This window comes from Convolutriloba macropyga, chromosome 6 (assembly GCF_964194025.1).
Source record: "Convolutriloba macropyga chromosome 6, txConMacr16.3, whole genome shotgun sequence".
Lineage (NCBI taxonomy): Eukaryota > Metazoa > Xenacoelomorpha > Acoela > Convolutidae > Convolutriloba > Convolutriloba macropyga.
In genome coordinates this window covers 21,713,486-21,729,312 of record NC_134473.1, presented here as the reverse complement: position 1 = coordinate 21,729,312, position 15,827 = coordinate 21,713,486, and the positions used below count along the sequence as shown (strand labels likewise).

Here is a 15,827-nt window from a genome sequence, read left to right as displayed (position 1 = left end):
ATTAGCATCATGACTAATAGAAGCAATTTTCAGCTTGCCTTCCTGCTCATTTTACCGCGCTTTGTTTGCTCAAGTGGCACTTAATTTGCAAAATTGACGCTGTGCAAAGCATAAATTTGAGCATTTATATTAAGCATAAATTTTGTTTACAGTAATTTGGTTAAAATCATGTAATCATGCAGTCAAAATCAAAATCATGTGTTTGTACGATTAAGTTTTAGTTGTTGCAAGTTTTGAATTCACAAGATTTGAATTCTCCTCATTCACACGTACAGCCAAAGAAATCACAGCCGGAGGTCGGAGGTCGGTGGTCGGAGGTCGGTTTCAGGAGGTTGGAGGTGGAATAACAGCGTCTGGTGCGCTCGGCTCTGGTCCGATTGGCCGGATGAGTGAAGACCGAAGGTTGTCGATCCCGTCCAGCTGAACAAAATTAAAGGAAACCTAAACATTTGAACGTCAAAATTACATTTGAATATGTCAGAAAATTAGTGTCTCCTCAAAACAAAAAAAGAATACCCCTCCTAAAAAAAGTTATGCAGACTATCCACCACAACCCGTTTCTATCCACCAGCACGTTTATGTAACACAAATAGCGCATCCTCCGCCTCCGACCTTCGCTACCGACCTCCAGCGACCTCCGCTAACGACCTCCACCGACCTCCGCTACCGACCTCCACGACCGACCTCCACCGACCGCCGCTACCGGCAAAGTTTTTGATATTACGAGAGCACATAGAGACCTTTTTTACACCGCCGACCTCCGCTACCGACCTCCGACCTCCGACCTCCGCTACCGACCTCCACCGACCTACGCTACCGACCTCCGCGACCGACCTCCACCAACCTCCGCTACCGGAAAAGGTTTTTTGATATTACCAGAGCACATAGAGACCTTTTTTTTACACCGCCGACCTCCGACCTCCGACCTCCGCTACCGACCTCCGACCTCCGCTACCGACCTCCGCCTCCGACCTCCGACCACCGACCTCCGCTACCGACCTCCACCGATCTCCGCCGTCTCTGATACACCAATATATGGTTTAGATATGAACGCACCAATATATGGTTTAGTTAGAGCTAGAATGGCTGTTCAGGATATCGCCATCTTAAATATTTTATGCATGACAACAGTTATTCGAGATTTTCAAAATTTGCTATGTGCAGTCTGTGAGCTCTTTGTCTGCACAGTCTGATGGTGGAACATTCTGTGAAGTTGTGACCAAGAATGTAAATTAGGCTGCGAAGAAGAGGAACAGAGTGGGATGTAGTCTGGGCAGACTGACAAAAGGTTTATACTTCTATTTGTCTGGTTCAGTACTGGTTAAAATTGAAAGTCAATGGTACAGCGCTGAAACCCAGTGGGACCTAACTCCGGGATGGATATAAAAGGTGCGGCCTAAGATCAAATTTTTCCAAGGAGGACAAATTCACATTTAAGATAAAGGAGCCAAGCAATGTAGAGGTAGCAATCAGAAAGTACGAAATGTCAAAATTTTGTACGCAGAGCTTAAAAGAAGCCCCTTATTGATTATGCAAAACGAAGTCCATAATCTCCAACAGAAACAATCACAAAAAACAACATCGCAGAGCACACTATTTTTTCAAATAGAATTAGAAATTACAAGGTGAAAGGAACACTAAAAATACAAAACGTGTCTCAATTGTGTTTTTTCAATCAAAAGTGTGCGTTTTCGTATAAATTTATAATGGCAGTGAAGCCGGTTCTAAAAATGAAGCCAACAGAAAACAGCGTTTAACATATCAGAACCACAAAGAAGCAAACGAAAAAGGCAAACAAATCGGGATGGTTCAGTTATGTCAAGCCCCGCGATCCTTCCTATTTCTTTGAAGGCAGGGTACGACCCACTTCACCCATCAAATCAAGAGAATAGTAATCAGCTTTTACAGCAGTGGCACCGCGAAACACATGGATTGAAGGCGTGTACCAGCGACCTCCGCTAACGACCTCCACCGACCTCCACTACCGACCTCCGCGACCGACCTCCACCGACCGCCGCTACCGGCAAAATTTTTGATATTACGAGAGCACATAGAGACCTTTTTTACACCGCCGACCTCCGCTACCGACCTCCGACCTCCGACCTCCACTACCGACCTCCACCGACCTCCGCTACCGACCTCCACCGACCTCCGCGACCGACCTCCACCGACCTCCGCTACCGGAAAAAGTTTTTTGATATTACCAGAGCACATAGAGACCTTTTTTTACACCGCCGACCTCCGAACTCCGACCTCCGCTACCGACCTCCGACCTCCGCTACCGACCTCCGCCTCCGACCTCCGACCACCGACCTCCGCTACCGACCTCCACCGATCTCCGCCGCCTCTGATACACCAATATATGGTTTAGATATGAACGCACCAATATATGGTTTAGTTAGAGCTAGAATGACTGTTCAGGATATCGCCATCTTAAATATTTTATGCATGACAACAGTTATTCGAGATTTTCAAAATTTGCTATGTGCAGTCTGTGAGCTCTTTGTCTGCACAGTCTGATGGTGGAACATTCTGTGCAGTTGTGACCAAGAATGTAAATTAGGCTGCGAAGAAGAGGAACAGAGTGGGATGTAGTCTGGGCAGACTGACAAAAGGTTTATACTTCTATTTGTCTGGTTCAGTACTGGTTAAAATTGAAAGTCAATGGTACAGCGCTGAAACCCAGTGGGACCTAACTCCGGGATGGATATAAAAGGTGCGGCCTAAGATCAAATTTTTCCAAGGAGGACAAATTCACATTTAAGATAAAGGAGCCAAGCAATGTAGAGGTAGCAATCAGAAAGTACGAAATGTCAAAATTTTGTACGCAGAGCTTAAAAGAAGCCCCCTTATTGATTATGCAAAACGAAGTCCATAATCTCCAACAGAAACAATCACAGAAAACAACATCGCAAAGCACACTATTTTTTCAAATAGAATTAGAAATTACAAGGTGAAAGGAACACTAAAAATACAAAACGTGTCTCAATTGTGTTTATTCAATCAAAAGTGTGCGTTTTCGTATAAATTTATAATGGCAGTGAAGCCGGTTCTAAAAATGAAGCCAACAGAAAACAGCGTTTAACATATCAGAACCACAAAGAAGCAAACGAAAAAGGCAAACAAATTGGGATGGTTCAGTTATGTCAAGCCCCGCGATCCTTCCTATTTCTTTGAAGGCAGGGTACGACCCACTTCACCCATCAATTCAAGAGAATAGTAATCAGCTTTTACAGCAGTGGCACTGCGAAACACATGGATTGAAGGCGTGTACAATCAATCGAAATTAAATCAAGTAACAACGCAGGAACAACCTCACCGAAAATTGTTCTGAGTGTTCAAGTGTATATTTTGCCAAATTTAACACCACAAGCAATTAATCATTAAAGAACCATGATTCAGATAGTTAATAATTGAACCTGGAATTGAAGCTCATAACAGAAAATTTTGATTCAATCGCAACCAACTAATTGGTTTTTGTATAAACGGTAGATAGCGTTGCGATTTTTCCTACGCGGTGATAAAGATGTAGTGAATAAGATGAAAGCTTATTTTTCTTTAAATTGTACCATATATAGTCATTGTGCCCTCTAATCCTCATTTTTTCAATGTGATCAAATATGTTCATTCGCCGTTGCATAACCAAGACCTAGTTTACATTCATATTGTAGCTCGCAACCGTGTTCGTACCAGCTAGGTAAACATTTTCATAATTGATGATTTGTTCTGGCTATACGGAATCCAACTCCGATAAGTGATTCAATCTTGTATTTAATCTTTTAACAATGGGTTGTTATTTTAATCTTCGTCAGCCTATCCAAACTCAATAGCTGAGCCAAATGCCGGGCACGAATCGAAGGTACAGCTAAATTTTGTTATTCACACCGCTAATTCATGCCTTTTTTTAAGTTAAAAATCTGCTTCTCTGTTCTCATAGGAGAAAGTTCTGACAACTTAGTCCCCCAACTTGCGGATTTTAAAAATGATTTCAAAATCATTAACGCATTTTTGCCTTAATCTTTAAACTAAAATCTTTATAACTTTAAACCTTAATCTTTAAACTAAAATCTTTATACCTTTAAACCTTAATCTTTAAACCAAAACTCTTTATGTTGCGAAATTGTGCGGATAGCAATGAGAAAGATTTCATTGCATATATCTTTTCATATTTTTGATTTTTCCAACGTTGTATTTATATAAAAGCCCAATTTAATTACGAAAATTGCTAAAAAGATTCAATCATGTTGTTGAGCATATATATGAGAATCGACTTAGCAATTTTCATAATTAAATTGGGCTTTGATATAAATTGAGCGGTTGCTATTTTTTGTACTTCGTCGTTATAAGAATCTCAAAAATGAAAAAGAAGTCAATTTATTATAATAATAATAAATTGATTTCTTTTTCATTTTTGAGATTCTTAGCAACAAAATACAAAAACTGGCAACAGCTTAATAATGATTTGAATGTAGGGGCGGAATAAACACATCAGACTGATCATTGATTTCCTTTTTTACAATTTTACTACAGACTTTCGCAAATTCTGATTTCGCTAAAAACAGAATTATGAAAAGACTTTTCCTCGAACCATGAAAAGACCATGCTCGACCCAAAAGGCCGATAAAAAAACCATTACCCGACCTGTGAAAACAATATGGCTGGAATTATGAAAAAAATTGGCCTCGACTTTTACTAGGGTTCTCTGCCGTATCATTTAATTCATTATCTACACCCACTTGTAATTTTTAGGTTTTTTCATATATTCCAGGTCTAAGCTAGGGTTGAGAATTGAAATTAGAAATTGCACATAAATTCAAAAGGAGGAAATTCTCTGAAAAGCGTTTGTCGTTGAAAATGTGATTTTTGTTGATCTTACTCAAAGGACATTTTGACAAAAGAACTTATTTTTCACGGACATTAAAATTATATCCTGCAAGAGTTTCAATTTTGTTGATTCAATTTTGTAATCCGACGATTGTTGACTTCAATGAAACTGTTTCAAATCGTCTAGTTGAACTTATATATGTAGTTAAAATTAAGAACTTACTAAAATGAATAGTAAGTTGTGTAATTGAGGTTATTGTGTCAATGCCAAACAAAGTTAACAAATACAGAGAGCCGAAGAGAAAAAAGTATCTTTTAATTACAGAATTAGTTCGATATAAATTTCACTGGACTATTCTCACATATATAGCACGTGAGAAGAATTTTACGAAGTTGAAAAAATTTCTAAAAATTTTTGATTTCAAATTAAATTAAGATTAAGATTAAGTTATTAAAGGGTTTGAATCAGGTTTATCTAACCGGACTATGACTGGGTTCAATAAAACTGTTAAATATCAATTAGTTCAGCTGATTTGTATCATTTCTGAAGATGTCTTCTATCTTTTGACTATTAAGGTCACATTACACTCTAGCGCCCCTGCAAAATTGGGACGGTAAAATTGGCTTGAAATGTGAAAATTTGTTACGAAGACACTGTTTGAAAACTGCTTCAAATATTGTCACCAATTTCCACAAGTTGATTAATTGAGCCATTTTGATGTATTTGGTAACAAATTTAATTTCCTGAGCTTCCACGCTTGCAAACTATGGTTTTCCAGTTTGCTGTATTCATTTTCGGCACGCTACATCCTTTCGATCCCGCAAAAAAGCGAAATTTTTTTTTTGTTTAAGTTGCTACTAATCCTATATCCAAGACTCTTTGAAAACACCTGAGTGAGCTGATTGTGCCGGAATATTCACATATTGCAATTTGATAAATACTACATTATGATTTATATTTTGAACCTGAAACATTTGATTAATTAATTTTATATTTTTACACGAAAACTTTCACTTGCAAGTAATTAAACAAAATTTTTATATTATGAGTTGTAGTTTTATTAACCCTCAACAGTTTATTCCGATTTGAAATAACTTGCTGAAGGTTTTCAACCTTGAATATTTTCCCGTCTTCAGGAGTGTTATAAATCTGAGAATTATCCATTGAAAATTAGAAGTGTCAGCCTGGAGATCAACCACCAGAATTTTTTTTCAAAATCAAGTTGTGTTTACAATAGCAGGTATTTCAGGTATTTCAACAGAAATATTTTCCTATTGCCAAACTGTGTAATCTTAGTCCTTGTTCTATCAAAAATTAATGACATTTTTTTTGTGGTCGTTGTTATGATTTTACTTTAATCAGACAGATAAAATCAGATAAATCATGAAATTATGACAATTATTTTAGATAGTTTGATTAGCACATTATATAAAAACAACTCCTTTGAAAAAGATTGATATTGAATTGCTTCTTACAAAATTTGCGGGGAACATTCGATGCATCTCATTCATTTCAACCGTTTTTGGCCGACTTCCAAAGAAATTAATTGAAAAATTTTTTTACATTGGCTCGAGATTGGCTTAAAAATGGCTTCAATTGCCATTTGCCGAAAACTGCTTGGAAATTGCTACAATTTTTTGTCATTTCGGTAAAAGTATGACTATTTTCTGGTACAGATTTCGTCCATTTCAACACAATTGTTGGTCATTTCATACCAAACTTGAGTTTTCTTGAAAGCCCAGTTGCATTGATCAACAGCTGTTTCAGGATCTATAATCTTAGTTTAACGCGTCTGCTTTTGTGTCAAAACGTTTTTAGTCATCTTTGAAATTGCAACATTTTCTAAGCGTTTTAAATATTTGAAATAAATGTTTGGAATGGATTCGGAGCGTCCTGAGGTGTTTATAGTTCAACGGCTTTTAGGTTTGAGATCTACCAATAGATTAAAAAAAATTACAAAAGAGCAAAAAATCTGAAAAAATTCTATTAATCTTCAGGCACAGGCACACTTTAAGGGACCACTTTCTACTTTGTTGTTCATTAAGTAAGTACAATCATAACCAATACCTCTTTGAATTTTCATGTTTTCAAAACGCTGGCTTGTGCGAAAATCTGACAGGGAATGAAAGATGAAGCGCAGCCAACAGCAATCCGAGCGGAGTATCTTGCTAAAAGTTTATTGGTTTAGAGTATCTATTGATAAATATGAACTTTATCAAAACTTATGAAAAATAAAACAAAAGTTAGGCGCTATTATGAAATAAGGTTATCCATTACTTATTCCAATTAGTAAATTTGTTGAACGTTATAGATATTTGTGGATTCAGTTGGAACAATATACTTTTACCCTACTCCAATCATCCCCTATTCACAATGCATGGGTATTGTACTTTAAAAAAACGATTCGGGAACTTTGGGTTTTGCAATCTTTCTTGTTCCACGAGCTTTCTCTTTCAGGGATTCAACGTTCCTTCGTCCATTTTTTTTTCTGCAGGATCGTGTATATGAAATTGTGAATATTTTTGAAACGGTGCATTCCAGACCCACACCCCTGCCAAAAGGAGCTAGAACTAGATTAACACAAGCTCCAGAAAATGGATTAATTTGCGGAAAACGGTGACAAATTTTGTCACCATATTCCAAATGTTTTATTTTGCTTTCTTGCATGCAAAAGATGGTTACGGAATATGGTGAAAAAATTAGTCATCATATTCCAAAAGTAGGCATGTGAGCATGTTTCTGGTAAATCACAATATCTTTTTGGCGTTGCTTTTGTCAAAGCGGCACTATTTCATCTTCAAAGCTAGTTGTAATTGTCACCAAAATCCGATATTTGAATTCTAGATAATGCAATAATTGTTCTCACATTAGCTGTAGAAAATTTCAAAAATTAACGGAACTACAAATGTCTTTGATCTTGAATTATAGGATAATTATAGTCACTGATCACATATAATAGAGAGTGATTTTTTGAGATCAACAAATATGCAGGATAACCAGCTTTCATACATAGGGATTGTTCAGAGATTAAGAAAGCAGTACATTACATTGGGACGCAGAGGTATACCCAAATTGTCACGGGCAGATATGCCCGATGCGTGTATCTCGTGTTCGTTTTTACTATGTTATTACATTGAAAATGGAAGAAAACTGCGGAAAATAGCCACTTTAGCAGAAACTGGCAAAATGGAAGGGAAATTAGCAACCCGTGTTCGCAAAAGTGTCCTAATCTTAGCCGCGAAATATAAGTACAAACTTTATAACCTATTTTTTGCACGGCTTTTATCACGCATCTGCTCCATTTATGTATCGATTTTTTATTTACTATTTATTACTACTTATTAAAATCGGCCAGTCCGACATTGATATACAAAGCCTTTGATGTGCGAGGGATTTTTCGGAAAAAAATCAGTTTTTGTGGTTGCATGTATTTAAAGCACTTTAAAGCTTTGAAAGCTTCAATTAAATCTTTATTAAAGTGCTTATTGCATGCGCGCGAATAATAGATACCTAAATTGGGCGGAAATGTGCTACAAGACTTGTAACCTACTTTTCGTTCCGAATGTTCTCTTTTTTCGCAAAATTGGCGGACCCCCTTGTGCGAAAAGTAAGATACAAAAGATGTCTCCTAATTTCGTTCATTGTATGTATCTAATTTTCGTGCCAATTTTACTCAGGCGGAAATTTTGGGGTATACCTTTGCGTTGTAATGTATTCTTCAGCAAATGATCACCCAGTATACTTTAGCTTATGCTGATTTACTTCACCAACCTCACAAATTGGTCTTTTTTACTTGGCTCTGAAATATTTTGAGATTGCTGTTGCAGTTTCATCTGAATATTATAAATGAAAATATCTAACTATTGTAATTAACTTTTTGTTATCATACTTATAATATAGATCCCTTTTCTGAATTAGAGTGAACAGCAGGCTCACATTCTACGGAAAAGAACGTTTTTAAAGCTAAGTTTATCTGCATTTTAGAAATTTTGACTGGAAAGCTTTCTTCTGCTTCAAGTTCTGAAAGAATCGAATGTTTCAGGCGCATTCTGTGGCACATACAGCAAGTACTACTGCATGCATGCTTACGAAACTCGATTGCCACGTGACGCAGCTGTCCAAGGCCAGTATGGTTATGGTCATGTGCAAGTTTTTCCTGTCAATCAAATAGGTCAGTAAACTGAAGAAACATTTCTATGATGAGCTAGCTGTATTATATCATCTGCGATGTTATTTTTATCATGAATATAAACAAAGCTATATCATTGAATTCACTTTGTATCGTTCGAAAAGATATAAGTATAAAAACAGCTTTAACGGAATTCTTTATGCCTCCTTTTTCCGTTAAAAAAGCGCATGAAACGAGTAGAAATTATAGAAATAAGGCGGAAAGATCAAATAGAAAACGCACAACAGTTGAGCGCTATGAGCGCACGGTGAAAGAATCAACAAAATAAGCAGAAAATACAAAAGACTTGAGTAGACGTAACGAAATACACAATTGAGTGAAATTATCAATACGTTTATTAAATTCAGAAATTAATTATATTACGTTACATTACTTTTAGCGTTTCGAAGTCAGTGTTTTAACATGGAAATACTAGAGAAGGCATTCAAAGTACTCACCATTGGTCAAAAGGAATGACAAAATTCGGTAAACAAAAATTCGAAAACTGTTTCTTCTAAAACACAAGCTGGCGTAATCAAAATTTAGTAGGGAATAGTTGATTCATTTGCAAAGCTTGGTTGAACTTTTTTTGATTTCATACGAGAAAATATATGATTTCATTGTTTATGCCCAGTTTCTGAGTACGATCTTATTATGAAACCCGATAAATCTTATATGATCCCTGTATGCAACAAAATTTAATACATTTTTTCCTGCATTAGATTAAAGAGGTCATGTAAAATTTTAAAGACCTCAAATCTGATCCGTAAAAGAAAACTAAGAAAGCATGTATGATTATAATATGAAAAAATGGAAACGATATGTGATATTAGCAGGGAGACCAACGAAAAAAAACAGGTTCCGGGGTAACACTCAAAAATATTTGCAAAATTTTTGCAGCAACTATGATCAACAAAAGAAGTACGTCGCAATCTAATTAGAAGTTTTAAAACAAGAAAGATCATGAAGTCTAACAAAAAAAACAAATATGATCTTAAAACAAAACCAGAAAACTCATGTATTATCCTTGAAGGAGATCAAAAAAACATATAAATTTCGTAGTGTTAGACACTTAAAGCACAATTAAAGGTTTATAGTCATAGCAAATATACTCAACAAAAAACTGTTTAAGTTTCTATCTATGGAGCCATGAAAATAATCATTTATTAGTTTGCAACCTAAGAAATCTTTTTTGATCCTAATATGAAACATATGAAATCATAATATCCAAGTAAAAATCAATCTTTTTACGTTTGTAGGGTAACACTGAAATACATTTCGTTAGGAACTGGGATTAAAAAATGAAATCAAAAAGGATGGATAGGATGTGAACCCATGTTATCAAAAATGATTCCTGATAGAGAAAAAATCTTTGCAAAAGAGAATATGAAACACAAGAATATTGCACATGTACATTCGCACTACGTTCTTAAACTTGTTTAAATCTGGAAAAATATGGTAAGAATTTACTCAAACCATACTTGACCCGACACGATTACAAAAACAGTCTTTGAATTATTATTTTTTTGGTATCTTTAAAATAGAGCATGATGATTTTTATCTGGAGGATGGGTTTGTTTTGCTTTAAATCCGGCATTAAAAAAAGAAATTACATATCGTAATAACTAAGAATCATATATGAGCTAGCGTCCTTCTCAGACTGGCGGTGATTCAGTTACTGGTTGATCTGTCTTCAAATGTTCTTCGTTTCGATAGTCTAACTTATCTAGGTAAACGATATCCTTTTGCTCAATTATATCGAAAAACAGCGCATTGTGACTGCTTCTCATGCTAAAAGACAGGAAAATTTAGGTATTTTTGCGCTTTTCGATTAACAAAGTTGATTAGTTGATTAACTGAGATAGATTCACAAAATAATGGAGGAGAAAATGCGAAGAACATTTGCGAAAGAATTGTACTTAGCTCGCATGGACAACACTGAGAGAAGGAAAAACTAGTTCAAATTCACTTAAATAAGGATATATCCGTCAAATTTATCCGCAATGCCTAAATTCTGGCAATTGTGGATAATTGTGATTAATTTTGCCTCTATTTCTACCAAAATTTTTTCACACAAAATTTTTCGAACATTTTTCCGTTTTTGCCCCCCCCCCCCCAGCTTAGTGGGCGCATATTATTTGCACCCCCAGACGCACGTGACATATTTTAACATAATGATTTGCTATGTAACGGTACGTGCTCTGTAACTTGGGGGGGGCACAAACGGAAATCCAATAATTTCAACGGAAACTAATTCTGCATTCTTGTAATTTGCTTACCCTAATCCGCTTTATTAATTGTTTTGACCAATACCAATTACTGATTAACAATTCGGTAATAAATTTATATAAGAAATAATAGTAATTTTTTGGATAAAAGTTCCTCAGTAACTGTTTGTGAAAATTGGTTAAGTTAAATTACTAAAATTGTGACGGAATGTTGTAACTCGTGTCTACAATTCACCATCACTTTTAATCACACTTGAAGTTTTACACAAAGCGTGGGTAATACTTGAGACGAAATAACGTTAAATATGTCCACAAAAGTAAAAAACTTTTAAAAGTGTGTCTTTGGCAAATATAGATCCCTTATATGTATGTCACGACATCAATGATCAAAATGACCATCGAACTTGGTTATGTTCTCATTTTCGATTTACGCGTCTGTCTGTTGATTTTGTTTTGCCTTATTAAATTATGACAGCCTCTCAATAGAATGATGAAAGGATCATTTTTAAAATAAAACTTTATGTTTTAATAATTTTCTATTAATTTTTTCGTTTTTCAAATATTTTCAAATATATTTTTGCGGTGTTTTTCAGCACTTTTTAGGATGTCAACAAAAATTACTCAATTTTGTACTTTCAGTTTATGAAAATTTGCAATTTTTTAAGTTGCGATTTTACTAAGTTTTGGCTTTTGCATTTAACACTCGTACCCATGCCAAATCTACACGAAATCGGTTACAAAACGTATGAGTTAATTCATAAGAATAGAAGACAAAAACAAAAAATCTATATCGGCAGCCTAATCATTTGAGAAACGGTTTTTAAAGATCGGTCCTTTCTCTAAACACGAATGAGGCAAAGTCTGGATGACGAACTTTTTCGGTCTGCCTGAGCCTTTTCATAACTTGAGCGAGCCAAAATCTGGATCATAATGCGTTTTGGTCCGGACGGTTTTTTTTCAAAAATATTTTTGAACGAGCACATGAACGCACCAAAACTTTGAACGAGTCAAAGTCTGGACCATTCTTCTGCCTGTGTATTTTCTGAAAATATTGAATTTGGGAAAATATTCGGCCTGGGTATTTTCAGAAAAAATGAATTTGGAAAAAATGTTCTGGATGGGTGTTTTAATGAGTCATTTTGAACGAGGGCCTCAACCTGGGTACAAAAGTGTTGTGAGTATGCTGTTTCTCAACGAGAACTTCTTTCAGCTTTAAAATTGAACACAAGCCGGAAACGAAAATAAGCCGAAAAAAGGAGCTTTTTTGCTTTTACCTAAAACTCGTGACCCTACGACTTTTTCTGAAGTTTTAAATATTAAGTGGGATTATATGTGATACTTATAATTACTGCATTTCACCAACAACAATCTCATTAGCTTTAATATATGGAATCGCCGTGTCATCCACTTTTGAAATGTGTCAAGGAAGTAAAATCGGAAACCAGCAAATCGAAGTAAACTCGATCAATATTGGTCACAGTTAGATAGATGTTTGTAATGAATGCATTGTTTACTTCAGCTCAACCCGAAGATCACGAGAACAGAGAAGAGGACGGAGAGGATGACCTGGCCTTAGAGTATGACTACAATGACCTCATGTACGATTCCAGTCTCGCTCAGAGCATTGACACTCTCAAGGCTGCCGCCATCGACCAGTGCTTCGAAATCATCAGGTGGACTGATTAATTCTGGTAGCTACTTATCATAATCAGAAAAAGAAACTTGTACAAAACGTTGTCTCCATAAAAACTTCAATTAGGGAACAAATTTACGAAAGTATTTAAAGAAAAGTATTTCATTGTTAGTTAAACTTCCTTGATTATCTTGCCAAGATCTTTTTTCTTGATACCCATGAAAAGATCTTACAAGTTCGTACACAACTTAATGATTTTTTGGCCATGTGCCATGTCAAAATCATGGCAAAATTTGACAGGTTTAGTATGATTATCTGATTTCGGTTAACTGGGAAATACTTATTGTACACATCTACAGAGTCACTCAAAATGACAAATTTAACTATACTGGAAAAAGTAGGCTCAATTGTTGGTTGATAAACTAACGGGAGCTGAATTTTCCGACAATTCTTGATAATTCTTGATAATTCTTGATAATTCTTGATAAATCTTGATAAATCGTGCTTAATCATATGAAGTCGTGCTAAATCTTGTTTGAAGGTGCTTTTTAATTTTTACGACTTGGTATCTCTTGCCATGTCATGGTTAGTCTTTCTTGGAAATCTTGCCAAGATCTTGTTTCTTGATAGCCATGCAAAGATCATACAAGTTCGTACATATCTTGATATTATCTTGCCATGTAACATGGCAAGATCTTGGTAAGATTTTCCAAGATTAAGTATGTTTCTTATCAAGGCTATCAAGTTTCATTTCACTGGGATTAAATTGCTGAAAATCAGTAAGTAACAAAAGCTTCGAAACAGAGTTCAAAAACAATATTGTTGAAAGGAATACCTGGGTTCAGAATTATTGGTTTCAATTAAGGTGGCCAGAAGTTATCTAAACGGTAACAAATAGATCCCCGATATTATTCGTAAAATCAAAATATTACTTTAATCAAATTTGGAACTTATAGTATATCCCCGAGTAGTAGTGTGTGATATTAATCCTGAAAAACAACGTATACTAAGGAAGAAGAACGTATAAACTAGACAAATATGAGACCTACTTTCATTCTCCTACTTTACAATCGCACATTTATGGCCCAAGAAATAATTAGAAGTGAATTAAAAAAATTGAATAAATTAGACAATTGCGCGGCTATTACAATAGAGAAGATTAATGTCAAATCAATGTCAGAAGATTAAGACAAAATCAATCGTATCAAGCCCCATCCTTGAAAGAAGCTTTGAAGTTAAGATCTTTGGAAGTTACAGAAACTTCCTAACCGAATTTTATTCCATCAACTTTAATAACTAATTCGTCGGCAAACTGCACATAATTGGAAAATCGAACTGATAGAAATCCCAGGTTGAGGTCGCGCTCGAAATCACCTCTGATCAGACCGTCCCAGACAAGTGGGACCTCTGATCAGACCGTCCCAGACCGAAGTGACCTCTGATCAGACGAGTATGCGCTCGAAGATCATTGTGCGCTCGAAGTGCGCTCGAAGCCGCCTCTGACCAGACCAGTTCCAGACCGAAGTGACCCCTGATCAGACAAGTTCCAGACCATTGTCCACAATAAAGTGCGGTCGAAATATTGTCCCAGACTAAAGTGCGCTCGAAATCACCTCTGATCAGAGAATGATGTTGAACATGAACAAATCTCTGAATATTGTTATAATATATTCATTTCATCTATCATTTTATCAATCTTATATTCAACTAACAAAAAAAACAATCCTAAAAGTATTGTTAATGAAAGTAAATCGAAAAAAAAATGATCAAAAAAAAACTGAGTATGCCATTTTTTTATGCTTTTAACTGAAAAAATGAACTTAGACAGCTTTGCATAAAAACGTCTTGATCTACTTTGATTCAAAATCTTTTCTTGAGGGGACCGGCATTTGTTATCAGCTGGACCCCTTGGTTCTGATCAAACCCATCAGATTTTCAGATGAAGTTCCGATCAGAATGCTGTTTTATTGTTGCCTCTTACCCGAGACAACCAAAGTCAGTAAGAAAACAAAAAAAAATTGAAAAAAAATTCGCTCGAATTGGTCTCTGGTCAGACTAGTGTCCGCTCGAATCGGCCTCTGATCAGACTAGTGTGCGCTTGAAACTGCCTCTGATCAGACCGACCCAGACCGAAGTGACCTCTGATCAGACCGTCCCAGAACAAAGTGGCCTCTGATCAGGCAAGTTCCAGACCATTGTCCAGACAAAAGTGCGCTCGAAGCCTTTTCCAGACCATGTAATTCGAGCGCACCGGGAACATGTGTGCGCTCGAAACTCGTCTGATCAGGGGTCACTTCGGTCTGGCCACCTCGACCTGGGATCATTTATTATCAAGTTGAATAATAAAAGTCAATCATTTAGCCTGAGGAAGAACACAACCTAAACACTGTTGGATAAATCGTAAACCCAAATGCTGAATGGTATTTAAAAGAGCAAGTAGTGTCTTGGTCATCTTAATGGTCACAGAAAGTGTGATACAAGTTATTTACTAGAAAAAAACGAATTGCTTTTTTATGGTTCCAAATCTCATGCGTTATCATTAGCTGTGTAAAATTTGAAGTAAATATTTTAATTTAAGTCATAGTATTAGACAACTTGTTTTTTAAAAAATATAATTTTTGAGATAGGTAGAAAAGTTTACAACGGGAAGCTAAAGTTTGTGCTTTGGAAGGTTCAATTTTTTTAACGCAGGTTTTTGTTATCAATTAATCATAATTACATTTGAAATATGAATTGAGATATCGGCTATCGCACTGAGACTCCAAACTCGTCAATAATGATGAATTATAAAAATTCATTACTTAACGATTTGGAAGCGCTTTTGGAACACAGAAGCGGCGACAATTCTTTTTTTTTCAAAAAAGTCTATAATCAACTATTATTTTATTTGCGCAAATCAGATCCCATTGTTACCCCGACGTTATTTAATCATAATTACATTTGAAATATGAATTGAGATTTCGGCTATCGCAC

The 15,827-nt window shown here is 35.8% G+C and overlaps 1 protein-coding gene across 2 annotated transcripts in view; it reads left to right on the top strand.

The window, feature by feature from the left end:
- LOC142340859 (uncharacterized) overlaps nucleotides 1-15,827 on the top strand; it is a 55,478-nt gene that overhangs the window by 21,672 nt on the left and 17,979 nt on the right. For both annotated transcript variants that reach the window (XM_075391604.1, XM_075391603.1), the window contains 2 exons: nucleotides 8,868-8,996; nucleotides 12,741-12,894. In XM_075391604.1, coding sequence (XP_075247719.1) covers nucleotides 8,868-8,996; nucleotides 12,741-12,894 — 283 coding nt within the window. The remainder of the gene's footprint in view (nucleotides 1-8,867; nucleotides 8,997-12,740; nucleotides 12,895-15,827) is intronic.